Source organism: Giraffa tippelskirchi, chromosome 8 (assembly GCF_054371585.1).
Source record: "Giraffa tippelskirchi isolate mGirTip1 chromosome 8, T2T-mGirTip1v1.2.pri, whole genome shotgun sequence".
Taxonomy (NCBI): Eukaryota; Metazoa; Chordata; class Mammalia; order Artiodactyla; family Giraffidae; genus Giraffa; species Giraffa tippelskirchi.
This window is the reverse complement of record NC_137282.1, coordinates 162134973-162150797: the sequence shown is the minus strand read 5'-3', so window position 1 is coordinate 162150797 and position 15825 is coordinate 162134973. Positions and strand designations below refer to the sequence as shown.

At 46.6% G+C, this 15825-nt stretch overlaps 1 protein-coding gene across 1 annotated transcript in view; it reads left to right on the top strand.

Moving 5' to 3' along the window:
• The window catches only part of CDYL (chromodomain Y like), a 148881-nt gene that overhangs the window by 13825 nt on the left and 119231 nt on the right, over nt 1-15825 (top strand). Inside the window, exon 3 of the mRNA XM_081521187.1 lies at nt 2636-2725. Coding sequence (XP_081377313.1) covers nt 2636-2725 — 90 coding nt within the window. The remainder of the gene's footprint in view (nt 1-2635; nt 2726-15825) is intronic.

Below are 15825 nucleotides of genomic sequence, written 5' to 3'. Positions count from 1 at the left end.
TAACCAGCAGCATGCCTTAAAGGGAATCACTATGACCTAATTCAAATGGTGAGAATTCCAGGGAGCGGGTCAGGTCTGCATCTAAGGCATGTGCTTTGCGAGCAGAATGGGATTTTGAGATTTCTCGTTTGCTCGTTGGTTGGTTTACTGAAGTATAGTTGATTCAATAATATTGTGTTAGTTTCACGTATACAGCAAAATGATTCAGTTATATATTTTTTTTCTCAGATTCTTTTCCCTTATAGGCTTTTATGTAAGATACTGGATATAGTTCCCGGTGCTATACGATAAGTCCTTGTTGCTTACCTACTTTATATATAGTAGTGTGTATCTGTTAATCCCATACTACTCCTAATTTATTCTTCACCCCACCTGCCTCTCCCCTTTGGTAACCATAAGTTTGTTTTTTATGTCTGTGAACCTGTTTCTATTTTGTATGTATATAGATTTATTTCTATTTTTTTAGATTCCATATATATACAAGTGATATAATATTTGTCTCTGAGTTACTTCACTTAGTATATAATCTCTAGTCCATCCATGTTGCCGCAAACAGTAATATTTTATTCTTTTTGATGGCTGAGTAGTACTCCATTGTACATACATACACCACATTTTCTTAAGCCAGTCATCTGTTGATGGGAACTTAGGTTCTTTCCATGTCTTAGCTATTGTAAACAGTGCTGCTATGAACATTAGTAGCATTAGTCATTCAGTCGTGTCTGACTCTTTGCAACCCCATGGAGCTCGCCAGGCTCGTCTGTCCATGAAATTCTCCAGGCAAGAATACTGGAGTGAGTTGCCATTTCCTTCTCCAGGGAACACTGGGTTGCTTGTATCTTTTTGAATTAGAGTTTTCCAGATGTATGCCCAGGAGTGGGATTGCTAGATCATACGGTAGCTCTATTTTTAGCTTTTTAAAGCTCCTCCATACTGTTTTCCCTAGCAGCTGCACCGATTTGCATCCCCACCAGCAGTGTAGGAGGGTTCCCAGGAGGAGAACTATGACTACAGCTCCTTCTGCCCACCATCTTTCCATCCCAGATTCACAAAACATTTCTTAGAATATTACCTCCTGCAAAAGTTAGCATGTAGAAATTCAAAGTTGTGATAAACTGTGAAGGGGAGGGAGGGAGATGCTCATGGTTATTTCTTTGGGGTATCAAATACAAGAGGACCATTTTATTTTATATCCTCTAGTATGCATGAAGTACTACATGATAAAAATTTTAAACATATAATAATTTTTAAAGGAATATGTAAGGTTGGTTTAAAGTGGGGAGAAAATTCTCAGTACCCTTTTGAGTTTTGAGTAAAAATAAAAGGTAATGGAGAAAATGAGGAGAGAGAAAGCATGAAATAAGCAAAAGGAAGGGGAAAAGATGGAAGACAGAGAAGGAAAATGAAAGAATGAAAGTGATCAGAAAGATGCAGGCTGGGGTTGGATTGGGGGTTGGCGGCTGGGGAACACGTCTCCTGGGGAACAGGAGACGGGCAGGGAAGGTGGGGAGGACCCGCAGCCCTACAGGCGGGGAGACGGGCCCGCAGGAGCAGCCTCACACCCTGCAAAGCCTCAGCAGGTCTTCCTACCCCCTAGCCATCGGCCTCAGCCGTCTAAGGGAGCCACCCTCCTCCGTAGTCCAGACCAGGACCCGTAGCCAGGAGGCGTCCTGCCAGGCCTGCCTCGCAGCCCTGAAACCCACAACCCAGACTGGGACTCGAACCCACTGTCTTTTTAAAAAAGATACTTTTATTATTTATGTATTTGTGGCTGTGCTGGATCTTCCTTGCCGTGAGGTCCTCTCTCTAGTTGCAGCAAGCAGGGGCTGCTCTTTGCTGCCAAGCAGAGGCTCTAGGACACACGGGCCTCGGCAGTTGGGGCTCCCGGAACCTAGAGCACAGGCTCAGTAGTTGTGGCACACGGGCTTAGTTGCTCTGCAGCGCGTGGGGTCTTCCCGAATCAGGGATCAAACCCATGCCTCCTGCATTGGCAGGCAGATTCTTTACCACTGAGCCACAAGGGAAGCCCAGACTCACTGTCTTTCCACACACCTCTCCCCACTGTCTTTTAACTGATATCATACACCTGATCTCAGGATTTAATGAAACTCAGGTTCCTGATATCTCATTGCAGGAAGAATTCAGTGAGAGACAGTGACAGGTGGCAGGTGGATTTATTCAGAGAGAAACACTCTACAGACAGAGTGTGGGCCATCTCAGAAGGCAAGAGGCCCTGAAATATGGGGCAGGTGGTTTTCATGGACTGAGTCATTTCTGAGGCTAATGAGTAGGAGAATGATTCCAGCTATCTGGGGGAAGGGGCAGGGATTTCCAGGACTTGGGCCATTGCCCACTTCTTGGCCTTTTATGGCTGGCCTTGGCACCTGTGGGCGTGTCATTTAGTCCGTGTATTACAGCGAGTGTATAATGAGGCCCAAGATGCACTGGAAGTTGAGTCTTCTGCCATCTTGGACCTAATCAGTTCTAACCGGTTATTGTCGCATCCACAGTGGAGGTATCATTCTTTTAAAGGTTGTGCCCTGCTCCCTCCCCTCCTAGTCCAGCTCTGGTACAGATTCTGCATAAACAATGCGTGTCCGCATGTGACTGGTTTGTCCGTCCTTCTCTCCCCCAGGGCCTCAGCAGCAGCCTGGCGAAGAACAGCCCACCAGAGCCCGACGAGCCTGGGAAGGAAGAGAGACTCCCTCCCAGGGAAGCCTGCAAGGTAGGCGTGCAGGGCCTGCGTGGGCCTGCCTCGGTCACTCGGGGACACTTGACTTCAGCGAGAGGCACGCTGCCCTCTACCCACCCCCTCCTCCACAGTACGGCAAAATCCCACTGGTGTTAAAGAGTGACATTTTCAAAAAAGTGAAACTGTAAAAATACACTTGACTCAGAGAGGTAAGTAAAAAATGTAAGTTCTGTTCAAAGGGAAAAAAAAGGAAGAAAGGGATTCACAAGTACAGAAGACCAGCACAGATGGGTGGTCTACACTGGCAGGGAGTATGCGAAATGACGATTTTTTTTTTCAACTGCTGCCTTCAAATCTTCCTTCCTCGTCTTTTCTTGACCCCTCAGGCTGAGCACACAGTGCCTTAGTCTCTGGTTGTAAAAAAGCAGCCTCGTTCTGGTCATTAAGATTCTACTTCAGGTTTTTAAAAGTCAGGCCAGGCTAAGCTGAAGACGGACTTCACGTCTGTTCAAAGAGTTTCCCCTGCATCCATCTCGGGGGACCTGTGGCCCGAGGGTCCTCTGGGAGGAGATCGAGGCTGCTTTGGCCTGGCACTCCTCTCCCCCACCCGCTGCTGCTTCTCACACCTCAGGGCTTTGTGGACAAACGAAGCAAAAAAGCAAAAACCAAGACAGTGTATTAAAAAGCAGAGACATTACTTTGCCGACAAAGGTCCATCTAGTCAAGGCTATGGTTTTTCCAGTAGTCATGCTTGAATGTGAGATTTGGACCATAAAGAAAGCTGAGCACTGAAGAATTGATGCTTTTGAACTGAGGTGTTGGAGAAGACTTTTCAGAGTCCCTTGGACAGCAAGGAGATCCAGCCAGTCCATCCTAAAGGAAATCAGCCCTGAATATTTGTTGAAAGGACTGATGCTGAAGCTGAAGCTCCAATACTTTGGCCACCCGATGGGGAAAACTGACTCATTGGAAAAGACTCTGAAGCTGGGAAAGATTGAAGGCAAGAGGAGAAGGGGATGACAGAGGATGAGATGGTTGGATGGCATCACCGACTCGATGGACATGAGTTTGAGCAAGCTTCAAGAGTTGGTGATGGACAGGGAGGCCTGGCGTGCTACAGTCCATGGGGTCGCAAAGAGTCAGACACGACTGAGCGACTGAACTGAACTAATTTTTGCCATATGTGTTCATGGACACTGTGAATTCTAGCCACAAATCCCCAAGGACTCTAGATCAAGAACCCCACCCTGGAAGATTCCTTATTCCAGTAGCCCTCCCCTCTACAGGCTTCCTGCCTCTGCTTCTATAGGTCAGCAAGGGGAGAGGGCCGGGTTGGGGGGTTGCTGCATGGCCAGTGTGGTGCCCTCTTAGTGAAGCCTGCGGCCCCCTGCAGACTGGAGAAAAATTTGAAACCAATAGTCCTCAGCTATGAAACATGCAACTCTGAGACGACAGAAAAAGTGCCCTGAATGACATGCTGCTGTGAATTCATTTTCTCTCCTACATTCGTGAAAATACACTGGAATCAATACCCAAGAAACTGTTAACATTCATTGGCTCTGAGGAGTGAAGGTGGGAGGCTGGAAAGAGGGGAGGGGAATTACTATTCTTGCTAAATTCTTTTGTACTATCTGAAAAATAATAATAACAATAAAATATATTTTGTTTATATAATGGAAACAAATTTTAAAGAACACCTGAAAAGTTTTCCTGAAGGAAACTCAATGTGATTTTAACTGATCCAAGGCTAGTGAGGGCTTTCTAAGCATAAAATTTATAAAAGAAATGATGGGGAAGGTAGGTTTGATTATGCAAAAATGTATGTCAAACATAGTGATATCACAGACAAACCTAAAAGAGAAAAGTGACAAACATGAAGAAATATTTGCAATAAAAGTTACCGTAAAGGAGCCAATAGTAGTCTTCTATTATGCAGCAACCTTATAAATCAATGAGAAAAATAATAACACACTTCATACAGCTATTTTGGAGTTTTCAGTACCCCTCTTCCTTGTTTTTGTTCTTGATTCACCATATCTACCTCCAGAGAACAACTGGGTAGCAAAAGGGAGAAGGAAAATCCTAAACATATAGATGAAATCCCAGGAATCTGTGATGGCTGAGGCCACGTCACTTCACTTTTATTCCCAGTCCAGGTGAGGTGAGGTTACTGACCACTGTTGCTTCAGGCCACATAAGGCTTGGAGGATCCTGCACCAAAGTGGACCAGAACTTTCATAACTTCCTTCCCCACTGGAAGAAAAATGAGGTAACCTCAGAATCTCCATTCAAACATATCCTTAGAGATAAGTGGTACCCTCACTAAGGATGCAGGAAATTTTCTTGAAAAATAAAGTATTATGTTCCTTTGTGTATGGCCTTCTGTAACAGCATTGTGCCACATGGGAAGCAGCATGGACTTTGGAGACCAAACAAACGTTTCACTCTCATAATATTAGAAAAAAATTAAAAATTCAGTAATACCAAGTGTTGGAGAGGATTGTGTGGAAAATAGATTTTCTGCACTGTTCCTCGGAATATTAACTGACCCAATCATTTTGGAGAACAATTTGGCAACATCCAGTAAAGTTAAAAATAGGCACAGTTTCTGATCCAATAATTTTATTTCTGAAGACCCAATTGCATGTGGGTGCATAGAGACATACAAAGATGCTTACTGTGGCATTACATCACAATAGAAATTAATCAGAACCAGCCCAAATGTCCATCTGTACAAGGATGGGTAAATAAAATCATAGCCCATTTATACAATATAGAAAACACACAGTCAAACTAAGTTAACCAAATTTGTATGTCTCAACATTCAGGAATCACAAAAAATACATAATTTTGAGTAAAAAAAAAAAATGTTGCAGATGGTTTCATACAATACGATACCATTTATGTAAACATTCTTAAATGCAGAGCAAACCTAAGTGTTGTTTACAGGTGATCTTTGCAGTAAAAGTATAAAAATCAAGGCCTGGATATATACCAAAGTTCAGATGGGAAGGAAATATAGGAGAATCACTATTAAATTTTCATATATGTTTTTTGAAGCATGTTAATCATTTTTTATTGAAATATAGCTGATTTACAATATTGTGTTAGTTTTAGGTATACAGCATAGCAATTCAGATATAGATGATAGCTATACATACAGACAGAAATACATATTGTGTTGCTATTTAGTTAATAAGTCCTGTCCGACTCTTTGTGACCCCATGGACTGTAGCCCCCAGGCTGCTCTGTCCATGGGATTCTCCAGGCAAGAAGACTGGAGTGGGTTGCCATTTCCTTCTCCAGGGGATCTTCCTCACCCAGGGATCAAACCCACATCTGCTGCCTGGCAGGTGGATTCTTTCCCACTAAGCCCCCTGGGAAGCCCCGTGGCCTTTCTTAGGTGCCTGTAAAACTCTGGCTCTGGACACTTTCCACCCAGTACGGGTAACCAGAATGTATTCCTGTCCTGCCTCCTGATGACACCAGCTCGTAGCTTCTCCCCGCCTAGCACATCAGCTGGAGGCAGGCTCTGCCGTCTTCACACTGACGACGTGAAGTTAGTGTGTTGAACACGGGGGCACCTGGCAGTATCTGGGGGCATTCTGGTGGTCACCACTGGGGTGGGGGCATTGTTGCCGACGTGGAAGGCTGAGCCAGGGAAGCTGCCGAGCGTCCTAGAAGGCACAGGGCAGCCCGCACGGCAGAGGCCCGTCGGGTAGAAACTGTCACGAGTACGGAGCTTGAGAAACACCGTGTAAAGCCCGTCGAAGGCAAATATCGTTGAACTGAATTTAATAGAGTAAATTTAACTATTTTTCTAATGAGTCCTTCTTCTAAAGTACCAGACAAGAGAAACAACCCCTTCTCGATAACAGTGGACACTGGGGCCGGATCAGAGAGAGTGGGTGCCGGAGCTGCTCCCACTCAACCCGGACCCCTGGTTCTTCCCTCTATCTCCACACCAGGCAGGATGCCGTCTGCCAGACAGGGTGTCTGCTCTGTAATCACTTTAATTTGGCAAATCACTGTGGAACCTTTTCTGATCCTGAAAATGTTATCAGGCTTGCATCTTAATTCGGTCTAACCCTGACTGTTTCCAGAACTAAAAGAAGAAACATATACTTCTTTCCAACCTCCCAAGCAACAGTTCAGCTCATCAGTGGACCAGACCTCCAATCCACATCGCTAATCAACTGCCCCTTATTCTTAAAGTTCAATTGGTCAGGTCCCACAGAGAGTATCAGTCATGATGAGATTCAGCTTCCTGCATGGGGGGAATTCAAAACCCTCTAATACAGTGGTTTAAATAAGATAGAGCTTTATTTAGTTCTCCATCCAGTGACATCTAGAGGTAGGCAATCCAGTGCCGGTTTGGTAGTGCCGTGTTGCCATCACGCTTCCTGAGCACCCTGTGGCTCGCATCCTCATGGTCCAAGATGGCTGCTGAAGTTCCTGCCAGAGCACCCAGGTTCAAATCAGCAGCATGGAAGAAAACTCCCTTGCCCACTGTTTCCACCACCTTTGGCCATGCCCTCCAGAAGGTTCTTCCTTGTCCGTTTTCCTCCATGGCTGTCTCTGAGCCCTGGGCAGTGAGGATGTGGTCTTCTTTGTAGCTGTATGGTTTCCACGGCCAGCTTCTTGCTTGTGCAGGTGCAGAGACCCAGGGGTCCTTTTGAGAGCTGAACAAGCGTAAGCTTTTACTGGCCAAGCTGAGGGCTTCTGTCCAAACATAGTAAGCCACCAACCCGTTTGCTTCCAGTGGGTTCCAAGTGTGAGTTACCTCAACCTAAAACTGTATCTAGAAACGGTCTTTAAGCCGGAAGTCACTGATCGTTCATTTTATTTAGAGCTCTTTAAGCCCTGCCCATCCCTTTCCTCTCCATCGACGTTGGCTCTCCTTGAGACTGTCAGAAACCAAGAAAGAAAAAGCTGGGTGGGATGGCAAGCCCCACCTTTCATCTGATCTTCTTGGCTGGGCTGGTTTCCATCGTCTGGCAGTGAATCCCAGGGAAGGTGCCTGGGAAGGGCCAGGGGCCACCTTCTCCTCTCCTGCCAAGGCTGGATGGGCTTGCGGCCACTGACTGCCGCTTCAGTCTGTGTCAAGTAGTACTGTCAGCCCTCCATACCCACAGGATCTGGATCATGGATTCAATCAATCTCGGATGGAAAATATTTTTTTATTGGAGTGTAATTGCTTTATAATGTTGTGTTAGTTGCTGCTGTACAGCAAGGTGAATCAGCTATATGTATAAATATGCATAAATATATATATATATATGTATACCTCCCTCTTGAGCCTCCCTTCCACCCACCCCCAAGCCACCCCTCTTGGTCATAATGGTGCTCGGGTGAAAAATTCCAGAAAGTGAAGCAAAACCGTGAGTTTGGCACACTCTGGCAACAATTTGCGTAGAATTTACATGGTGCTATATTAGTTGTAAGTAATCTAGAGTTGATTTAAAGTGCATGGGAGGGTAGGCACAGGCTACATGCTAATACTAGGCCATTTTATAGAAGAAAACTTGGGCATTGGCAGATTTTGGTATCTTTGGGGGGGTCCTGAAACCAATCCCCATAAGGAATTGAGGGGCAATGTGTTGGATTTTTCACCCCTGTAAGACTCCCAGGTGTAAGACTCTGTCAGTTCAGACCACAGGCAGCGACATCACTTAGCAAAGGCATTTCCCCACACATCTGTGCTTGTGGGAGGGAGAGCTCCAGCCCAAGTTCGTGTCTTGGCTAAAAGTCACAAGAAGCAACCAATACAAACCAACATTTTATAGGTGCTCCCTTTCCCCCGGCTGCACATTTTCCCCTCAGCCTGCACGTTTTGGATCAAATGTTTTGCTAAGCATCACAGCATCGCCAGGGCTTCCCTGGGGGCTCAGACGGTAAAGAGTCTGCCTGCAATGCAGGAGACCGGGTACAGTCCCTGGGTCGGGAAGATCTCCCAGAGAAGGAAATGGCCGTCCACTCCAGTATTCTCACCTGGGAAATCCCATGGACAGGAGAGCCTGGCGGGCTACAGTCCATGGGGTCTCAAAGAGTAGGACGTGACTGAACAACTATGAGCTCTATTTCATGACTATTCAAGTCCTGGCTTTCTCCACAAAGCCAATGCCACTCTTGGATTTTATTATGTCACCCAGCTCCCAGGTATCACATTTCCTATCGATTAGGATGAGGTTTAGCTGCATCACGGGCTTCCCTTGTGGCTCTGCTGAAAAGAATCCACTTGCAATGCGGGAGACCTGGATTCGATCCCTGGGTTGGGAAGATCCCCTGGAGAAGGAAAAGGCTACCCACTCCAGTGTTCTGGCCTGGAGAATTCCATGGACTGTATAGTCCATGGGGTCGCAAAGAGTCAGAGACAGCTGAGCAACTTTCACTTTAGCTGCATCAAATATGAAGATGCAGAATAATAGAGGTTTAAACATAGAACAAGGTCTGATACCCAAAGATGTGACTAGTCAGATGATAGAATAGATAGAAAAGATGATAAGAAACACATACATGTTTATTAATTGTAACAGGTCTAGTACTGAGCATTGATGACTTAGATGAAACACCCATGAGTGAGTGTGATAACGGTGCCTTTCCCAAGCTGCAACAGCATGTGAGATGATGTTTCTCACAAGAAGAGTTACACATATGTCATGATTGCATTCATTAAATCTTGACTTGGAAGAATTTTGAAACTAAATTCTTTACATACCTTAGTATATACCATTTTATAGATAAGAAAACTAAGACCTAAAGAGGTCAAATAATTCACCCAAGGTCACAGCAAATGGCAGACAGAGACACCTGAACTCAGGTGTCTCAGAGACTAAATTGTTAGTTGCTCACTTGTGTCTGATTCTTTGTGATCCCATGGACTGTAGCCCACCCGGCTCCTCTATCTGGAAAGAAATTCTCCAGGCAAGAATACTGGAGTGGGAAGCCATTCCCTTTTCCAGGGAAACTTCCCAACCCATGGATCAAACCCAGGTCTCCTGCACTGCAGGCAGATTCTTTACCATCTGAGCCCCTGGGAAAGTCCTTTAAGCACTGGGTATATTGTTCAGAGTGACTGATTTCTGGTTTTGGTTTTTTTCCTCAAAGGAATAACTCTATCATGTTAAGTATTCAGTACTAGACAATCATTCATTACCTGCACCATCAGTCTGGTCTTATCAGGAGGAAGGTCACTCCAGCTCTAGATTATTAATCGATATTTTTAAACCACATATTACAGTGTTAATGAGCAGAAGAGGGGTGGAGAGGAAGATGTTTGCTTTCAGGAAAATAAGTAAAGAGACCAAGAACAATGTGAAGCCGTTTCATCCCGCTCGTTCCCTTTCCTTCCCTCGCTCAGTCCTTGCTTCATCAAGTCGGTGCATCCCCTCTGTATCAGCTACCAGGAGCATTGCGTCACTCAAGACCAGCTCTGGGCTCATGGTCAGGACAGTGGTGCTGGTGGGCTGAGGTCGGGTGCTCCCTGAGCACATACGGGCATGTCACATCCCATCTTGTGGGGAGTGGGGGGAAGAAAAGGCTTCCTTTAGGGTGATGATGCCTTTAGGGTGATGATGCCCTTAGGGTGATGATGCCTTTAGGGTGATGATGCCTTTAGGGTGATGATGCCTTTAGGGTGATGATGCCTAGCAGAGACCAAGAAGGATAAATGCAAGTTAGCCGAGTTCAGACAGGCAGGAGGGCCGCTTGTGCAAAGGCCCAGGAGAGAGAGCAAGCGTGTGTCCTGGGTGCTGTTGGCAATGGCTGGGGGCCTGGCAGGGGAGTGACGAGGGCCAGCCCGATCGTTGCATTCATATCCTGACGGTCCTAGTGACCTGCTCCCCAGTTTGGAGTTTATCCTGAGGGTGACACGAGAGAGACTCCTCAGATGTGGGCTTGGAGAGCGTGCTGCAGCTCCAGGGCTCCAGGAAGGCTGAAAGATGGCTTTCAGTGGAGAACCCCGTGAACGGTCTCCCTCGTTAAAGCAGTCTTGAGATGATTTGGCTAGAACTCAGGTGCTGGCAACAGGAATGGACAGACTGGAATGCCTACTTAAGGATGGCAGACAAGGGAGACTCAGACGCCCAGCCCAGGACTCTGGTTTCTGGTTTGGAAAACTCAGTGGCAGGGCAGATGGAGCTCGAAGGGAAGAAGCGGGTCTGGGCCGGGTCCTGGGAGTCTCGAGGTCCCTGGAGAGACCTGGTCTGGGACGGAAGCTGTGCTGTGCTCGGTGTCCAAAGCCACTGGAGCCAGGGACAGGCTGAACATCTCCAGGGGCGGAGGTGGACCTTCGTCCCCGCATGGAGTCCTGGGCCTCCTCACCTCTGCTGCCCCCCGCGGGCCACGTCCTCCCCCAGGGTGGCCCCTACCCAGGCTGCTCTTTGGACGCTTACCCCCTTCTTGGATATTGCCCTGATCCCCACCCAGAATTAAGTCCTTGCTCCCAGAGTTTCCCTCCTACTCAGATGAATGATTTACTGCTAAAAATCCACAGACGTTAACGGATTATGACCTAACACACTTCTGAATTTTGATTGAAAAGAGTCAATAGGATTTAAATCCATCGCAACCTCCGATTTTCCCCTCTTGCTCCTTCTCTACTTTTCTCCCTCCCTTCCCCTCTCTCTTCCTCCCGTCCTCCTTCCTTCCTTCCTTCATGTTTGGGTAGGTAATGTGTCCTGAGGCGCCCTGCCCCTTAAGACCCCGCCCCTGCCACTGTAATGCCCATTTCCTCAGCCATGGATTTTCCCAAATTTGAGAATGGGGCTTTTTGCTTTTGAAAGCATAGGTCTAAACTGCCTTTCTGTATCCTGATCCTTTTTTGTCTAAAGAACATGTACCCACACTCGGTACATTTATTTGCAGTGTGGAAACCTCAGATTGTGGTGATTCTAGCACAGACGAAACAGAATCAGACCATGTTTCTGTTCCACCGATGCAAAGCCCCCAGGTCAGGAACATGGGCAGGCTGTGAAACCACCGTGTTTGAGATCCCCTACGACTCATCAGGAGTTCCCACAGCTGTATGGCGTTTCTCACACTGCGTCCTAATTCATTTGCTTACAAGTCTGTGTTTTCCCCTATATCTTAAGTTCTAAGAAGAGAAATATACCTTACCCTTCTTTGGATTCCCTGTCCCTGGGCCTTGACACAGTGCTGTGTATAGCAGTGTTTCATGCGTATCTGTTACGCCAATGAATGAATGGGTCTGCAGAGAGAGATGCCGTTCACAGGACGGGTCAGGCAGCTTCCTGATACACCAAGTCACAGGGGCAGCTTTTCCAAGGGGCGGAAGGTTCCTTCTGCTCCATCTGCCCCTGAGAAAAAGCGTAAAGAATGTGTATTAGCACAGGTTATGTGGCAAATATCTACTTTGCAGTGGTGTGTGAGAAAAAGGATTCTGAGTCCACAGACGTGGACACTAATAGTGAGACCTGAGGCGAGAGTAAAACTAGGGCTGAAGGCGTCGGGAGGGAAGAGAGCCGAGAGGATGGACAGACAGGACAGGGGACCGGGGAAGGGAAAACCATGTGGCTGGACAGAGAGGCTGGTGGCAAAGGAAAAAAAAAAGGAAATATTAGTAAACTGTAAACTTGGTAAATCTTGGTAAACTGATGACAGAGTTGAGAAAGATAACAAAAAAAGGAAGCGTACAAAAGCTAAGTGCCTGTCCCAAAGACCTCTACCTTCTTATTCCCTCTGCTGTTCAAAGCTTTCCTTTTTTAAAAAAATTTATTTATGTACTTATTTATTCTGTTTTATTGATTTTTGGCTGGGCTGGGTGTTCATTGTGGCACAGGCTTTTCTCTGTTTGCGGTGAGCATGGCCCACCCTCCAGTTGCTGGGTGCAGGCTTCTCAGTGGGGTACCTTCTCTTGGTGCGGAGCACCGGCTGTAGGCGCGGGGCAGCGGTAGTTGTGGCCTCACTGCCCCGAGGCATGTGGAATCCTCCCGGACCAGGGATAGAACCTGTGTCCCCTGCATTGCAAGGGAACGTAGACCACCAGGGAAGTCCTGTTCAAAGCTTTTCCAAAATCCTCTTCCTAGAAATCTTTAGCAGGAGCGAAGAAAGCGTTTTAACTTGTATAAAAGAATTGTAAGATTAGAAGGAACCCTAATAGTTTTCAAGTGCCTTTACTTCACACACGAGGCAGCTGAGGCCTGGAGGACGCAGGGCCGTCCTTGTCTGCACGCTGCTATTCTGTCGTTTTGGGGCCTGAGCCAAAATCATGGTCTCTGTGCTTCCAGACCTTTGTTCATTCGCAGTGGATATTCACTTACTGTTCCCATTTCTCCAAACAGAACTGAAAAAATGTTTGTTTTAAAAAATAAGTTAATAAACATCTCTATCTGAAGGAACAAGAAGTCTCGGAGGCAGAGGCTATGTTTTGATTGCTGTTGTATTCCTAGGACCTGGCCCAATGCTTGGCACAGAGTGGCTCTCAGTAGGGTTTTGTTTGGATAGATGGATAGCTGGGCGGATGGATGAGTGGGTGGATGCGTGTGGGTTGATGGAAGGGTGAATGGATGGATGAGTGGATGGAAGTGTAGGCGGATGGGTGGAGGGGTGGGTGGACGGATGGACAGACAGAAGGATGGACAGCTTGGGTGGGTGGGTGAATGGATGGATAAATGTGCTCTACCAGGGCTACCAGTACTACCCAGATATTACTGAACAGACTTGCGTTTTCTGACGTTAAACACTCTCAGACTCTAGCTTGTAGTTGCATATGGACCATGCCTTCAGGTTGTTTTGAAGAATGTTCCATACACATTGATCAAGTGAGTGAATGTGATTATCGATAATCTAACGGACACTATAATTTCATTGGAAGCCTAAGACAGGGACACAACTGAAATAATTAGCAATACAGGACAACAATGTGTTAAATGTCAGGTGACTATACAAGCAGTATGAGCTCTATGTAGAGTGATTCTCTGATTTACTTTACTTTTGAAACTGGGACGCTTTTGAGAATGAAAGGGGTCCTTATTAATGAATAAACCAAGAGAGAGGGAACCAACTAGACCACATGGTCAAGGCAGGTAGAAGGGCGTTCATTTGAGAGAACAAATTCTCCACGGGGGAGCCTCTGGGCCTTTGCATAAACCATTCCCACCATTTGGAACACCTGCCATCTCATTCCTAATTAGGAAACTACTACTTAATCTTCTTAAATTAATAAGTATGATCGTGCTGTGTGTTCTCCGTCAGTCAGTCGTGTCCGACTCTTTGCGATACTATGGACTGCAGCACACCAGGCTCCTCTGTCCATGGAATTCTCCAGGCAAAAATACTTGAGTAGGTTGCCATGCCCTCCTCCAAGGGATCTTCCCAGACCAGAGATTGAACCTGAGCCTCCTGCACTGCAGGCAGGTTCTTTAACTCACCAGGGAAGCCCCTAATGAGTTAATAAGTATTAAATGGGAACAAAAACTGTGTGTAAATGACAAAGGCTAGAGGAATAATTTTTAAAAGATTCTGTGCTTGCCTCAAGTTTGTAGTAATAAGTTAGCTGTCTTAAACACACACAAAATCAGACATGTCTTTCTAGAGCTTTTAATTACAGATATTTGGCTTTGAGCAAAATGCCTCTTTTAATGATCTAATGAAGGTAATCCAGATTTTTTTTTTAAAAGAGCTGGAAATGTTCCTAATAGGGTAGGTTTGTACCCTTCCTATATAACGTGTAGGGGTTTCCCTGGTGGCTCAGTGATAAAGAATCCACCTGCGATGCAGCAGTTGTGGGTTCAATCCCTGGGTTGGGACAATCCTCTGGAGAAGGAAATGGCAACCCACCGCAGTATTCTTGCCTAGAGAATCCCATGGACAGAGGAGCCTGGGGAGCTACAGTCCATGGGCCGCAAAAGAGTCGGACACGACTGATGTGACTAAATAACAGCAACAATATCCGAGGTGCAGTCAGTGGACCGCAGTGTCAGCGTCACGGGGGATACACTAGAAATGCAGGCTCTCAGGCCCCGTTCCAGACCTGCAGAGTCAGAATCCGCCCGGAACGAGGTCCACGGGTGCTTTGCAGGCACATCAGTGTTTGGGAAGCACTGTTCTGTACCACATTAATTCTTCCAAAAGAATAACATTTATTTAACCACTTAAATATACTTCTATTTTGCTGCTGCTCTCCTGTATAAAATATATCCAAAGTAAGTTTCCTTTTGCTTTTAAGTCATTTCAGCATTTAGAACTTTAATGATGATAATGAGGATGACAGTTGTTTACCAAGAGATCTGTCAAAATGAGGCTGAGACACCTGATATTCCCACAAATTGCATTCTCCATTTGGGGGTAAGGATAGAAAATAAACTCAGATTCACACAATAAGCGACTCCTTTCTGGCAGAGACCAGCTTTTAGCTCTAGCCAACCAATTTTGGTGTAAAAACTTCTCCCAGTGGGAGGAAAAACAACAAAATGACAGAAGAAACCATACTTGGAAATGCAAACTAATCCAGGAAATCTCCACTTTCATTCATTGTAAATGTTGAACAAAAGGTTTTTCCTCGTACAAGTCGAAGGATTGTGAGCATGCTCTGGGGGTCCCTCGCCCAGCTCTCCTGCCAGCATTGCTGGCTCAGCCACCACGGATTTGCTAACCCCCGGCAAGGCCACAGCTGCGTACCGGCGTGTTTCGGCGGCCAGAAAACAGCTTCTCCAGGCCCCAGCCCGGGCTGCTGCACATGCGACCCCGCGAATCCCCTGCAGGACGAAGACAATAACATGAGGGGCGATTAGACGGGACGCCGGGCTTCTGGCAGCCTCTCCCTGCGTTAACATCTGCAGCGTGTCCTGGGCTGGGAAGCGTGGGGGCTCCTGAGAATTCCTCTAACGCCCCATGACTGTCCCTCAGGCTGGGAACCAGGAGGGACATCAACTGACCGTCCTTCCCAAGGCGAAGGTCGTGAAGGGCCGGCCATGTGAGGGCCCGAAGCGCCTCCGAATACAGGTCTGCATGGCTCTTGAAAGCTCACAGTCTCTTTTGCCTGCTGGCATGACAACTTGCAACATTCACATGTCCCAACAACAGGCTTTCATCCAACGTGGGGGAGGAGGAAACAGACCCGGAAAGGTGAAGCGCGCAGTGTGGGCTGAGGTCAGGATAATACTCACGAAGCA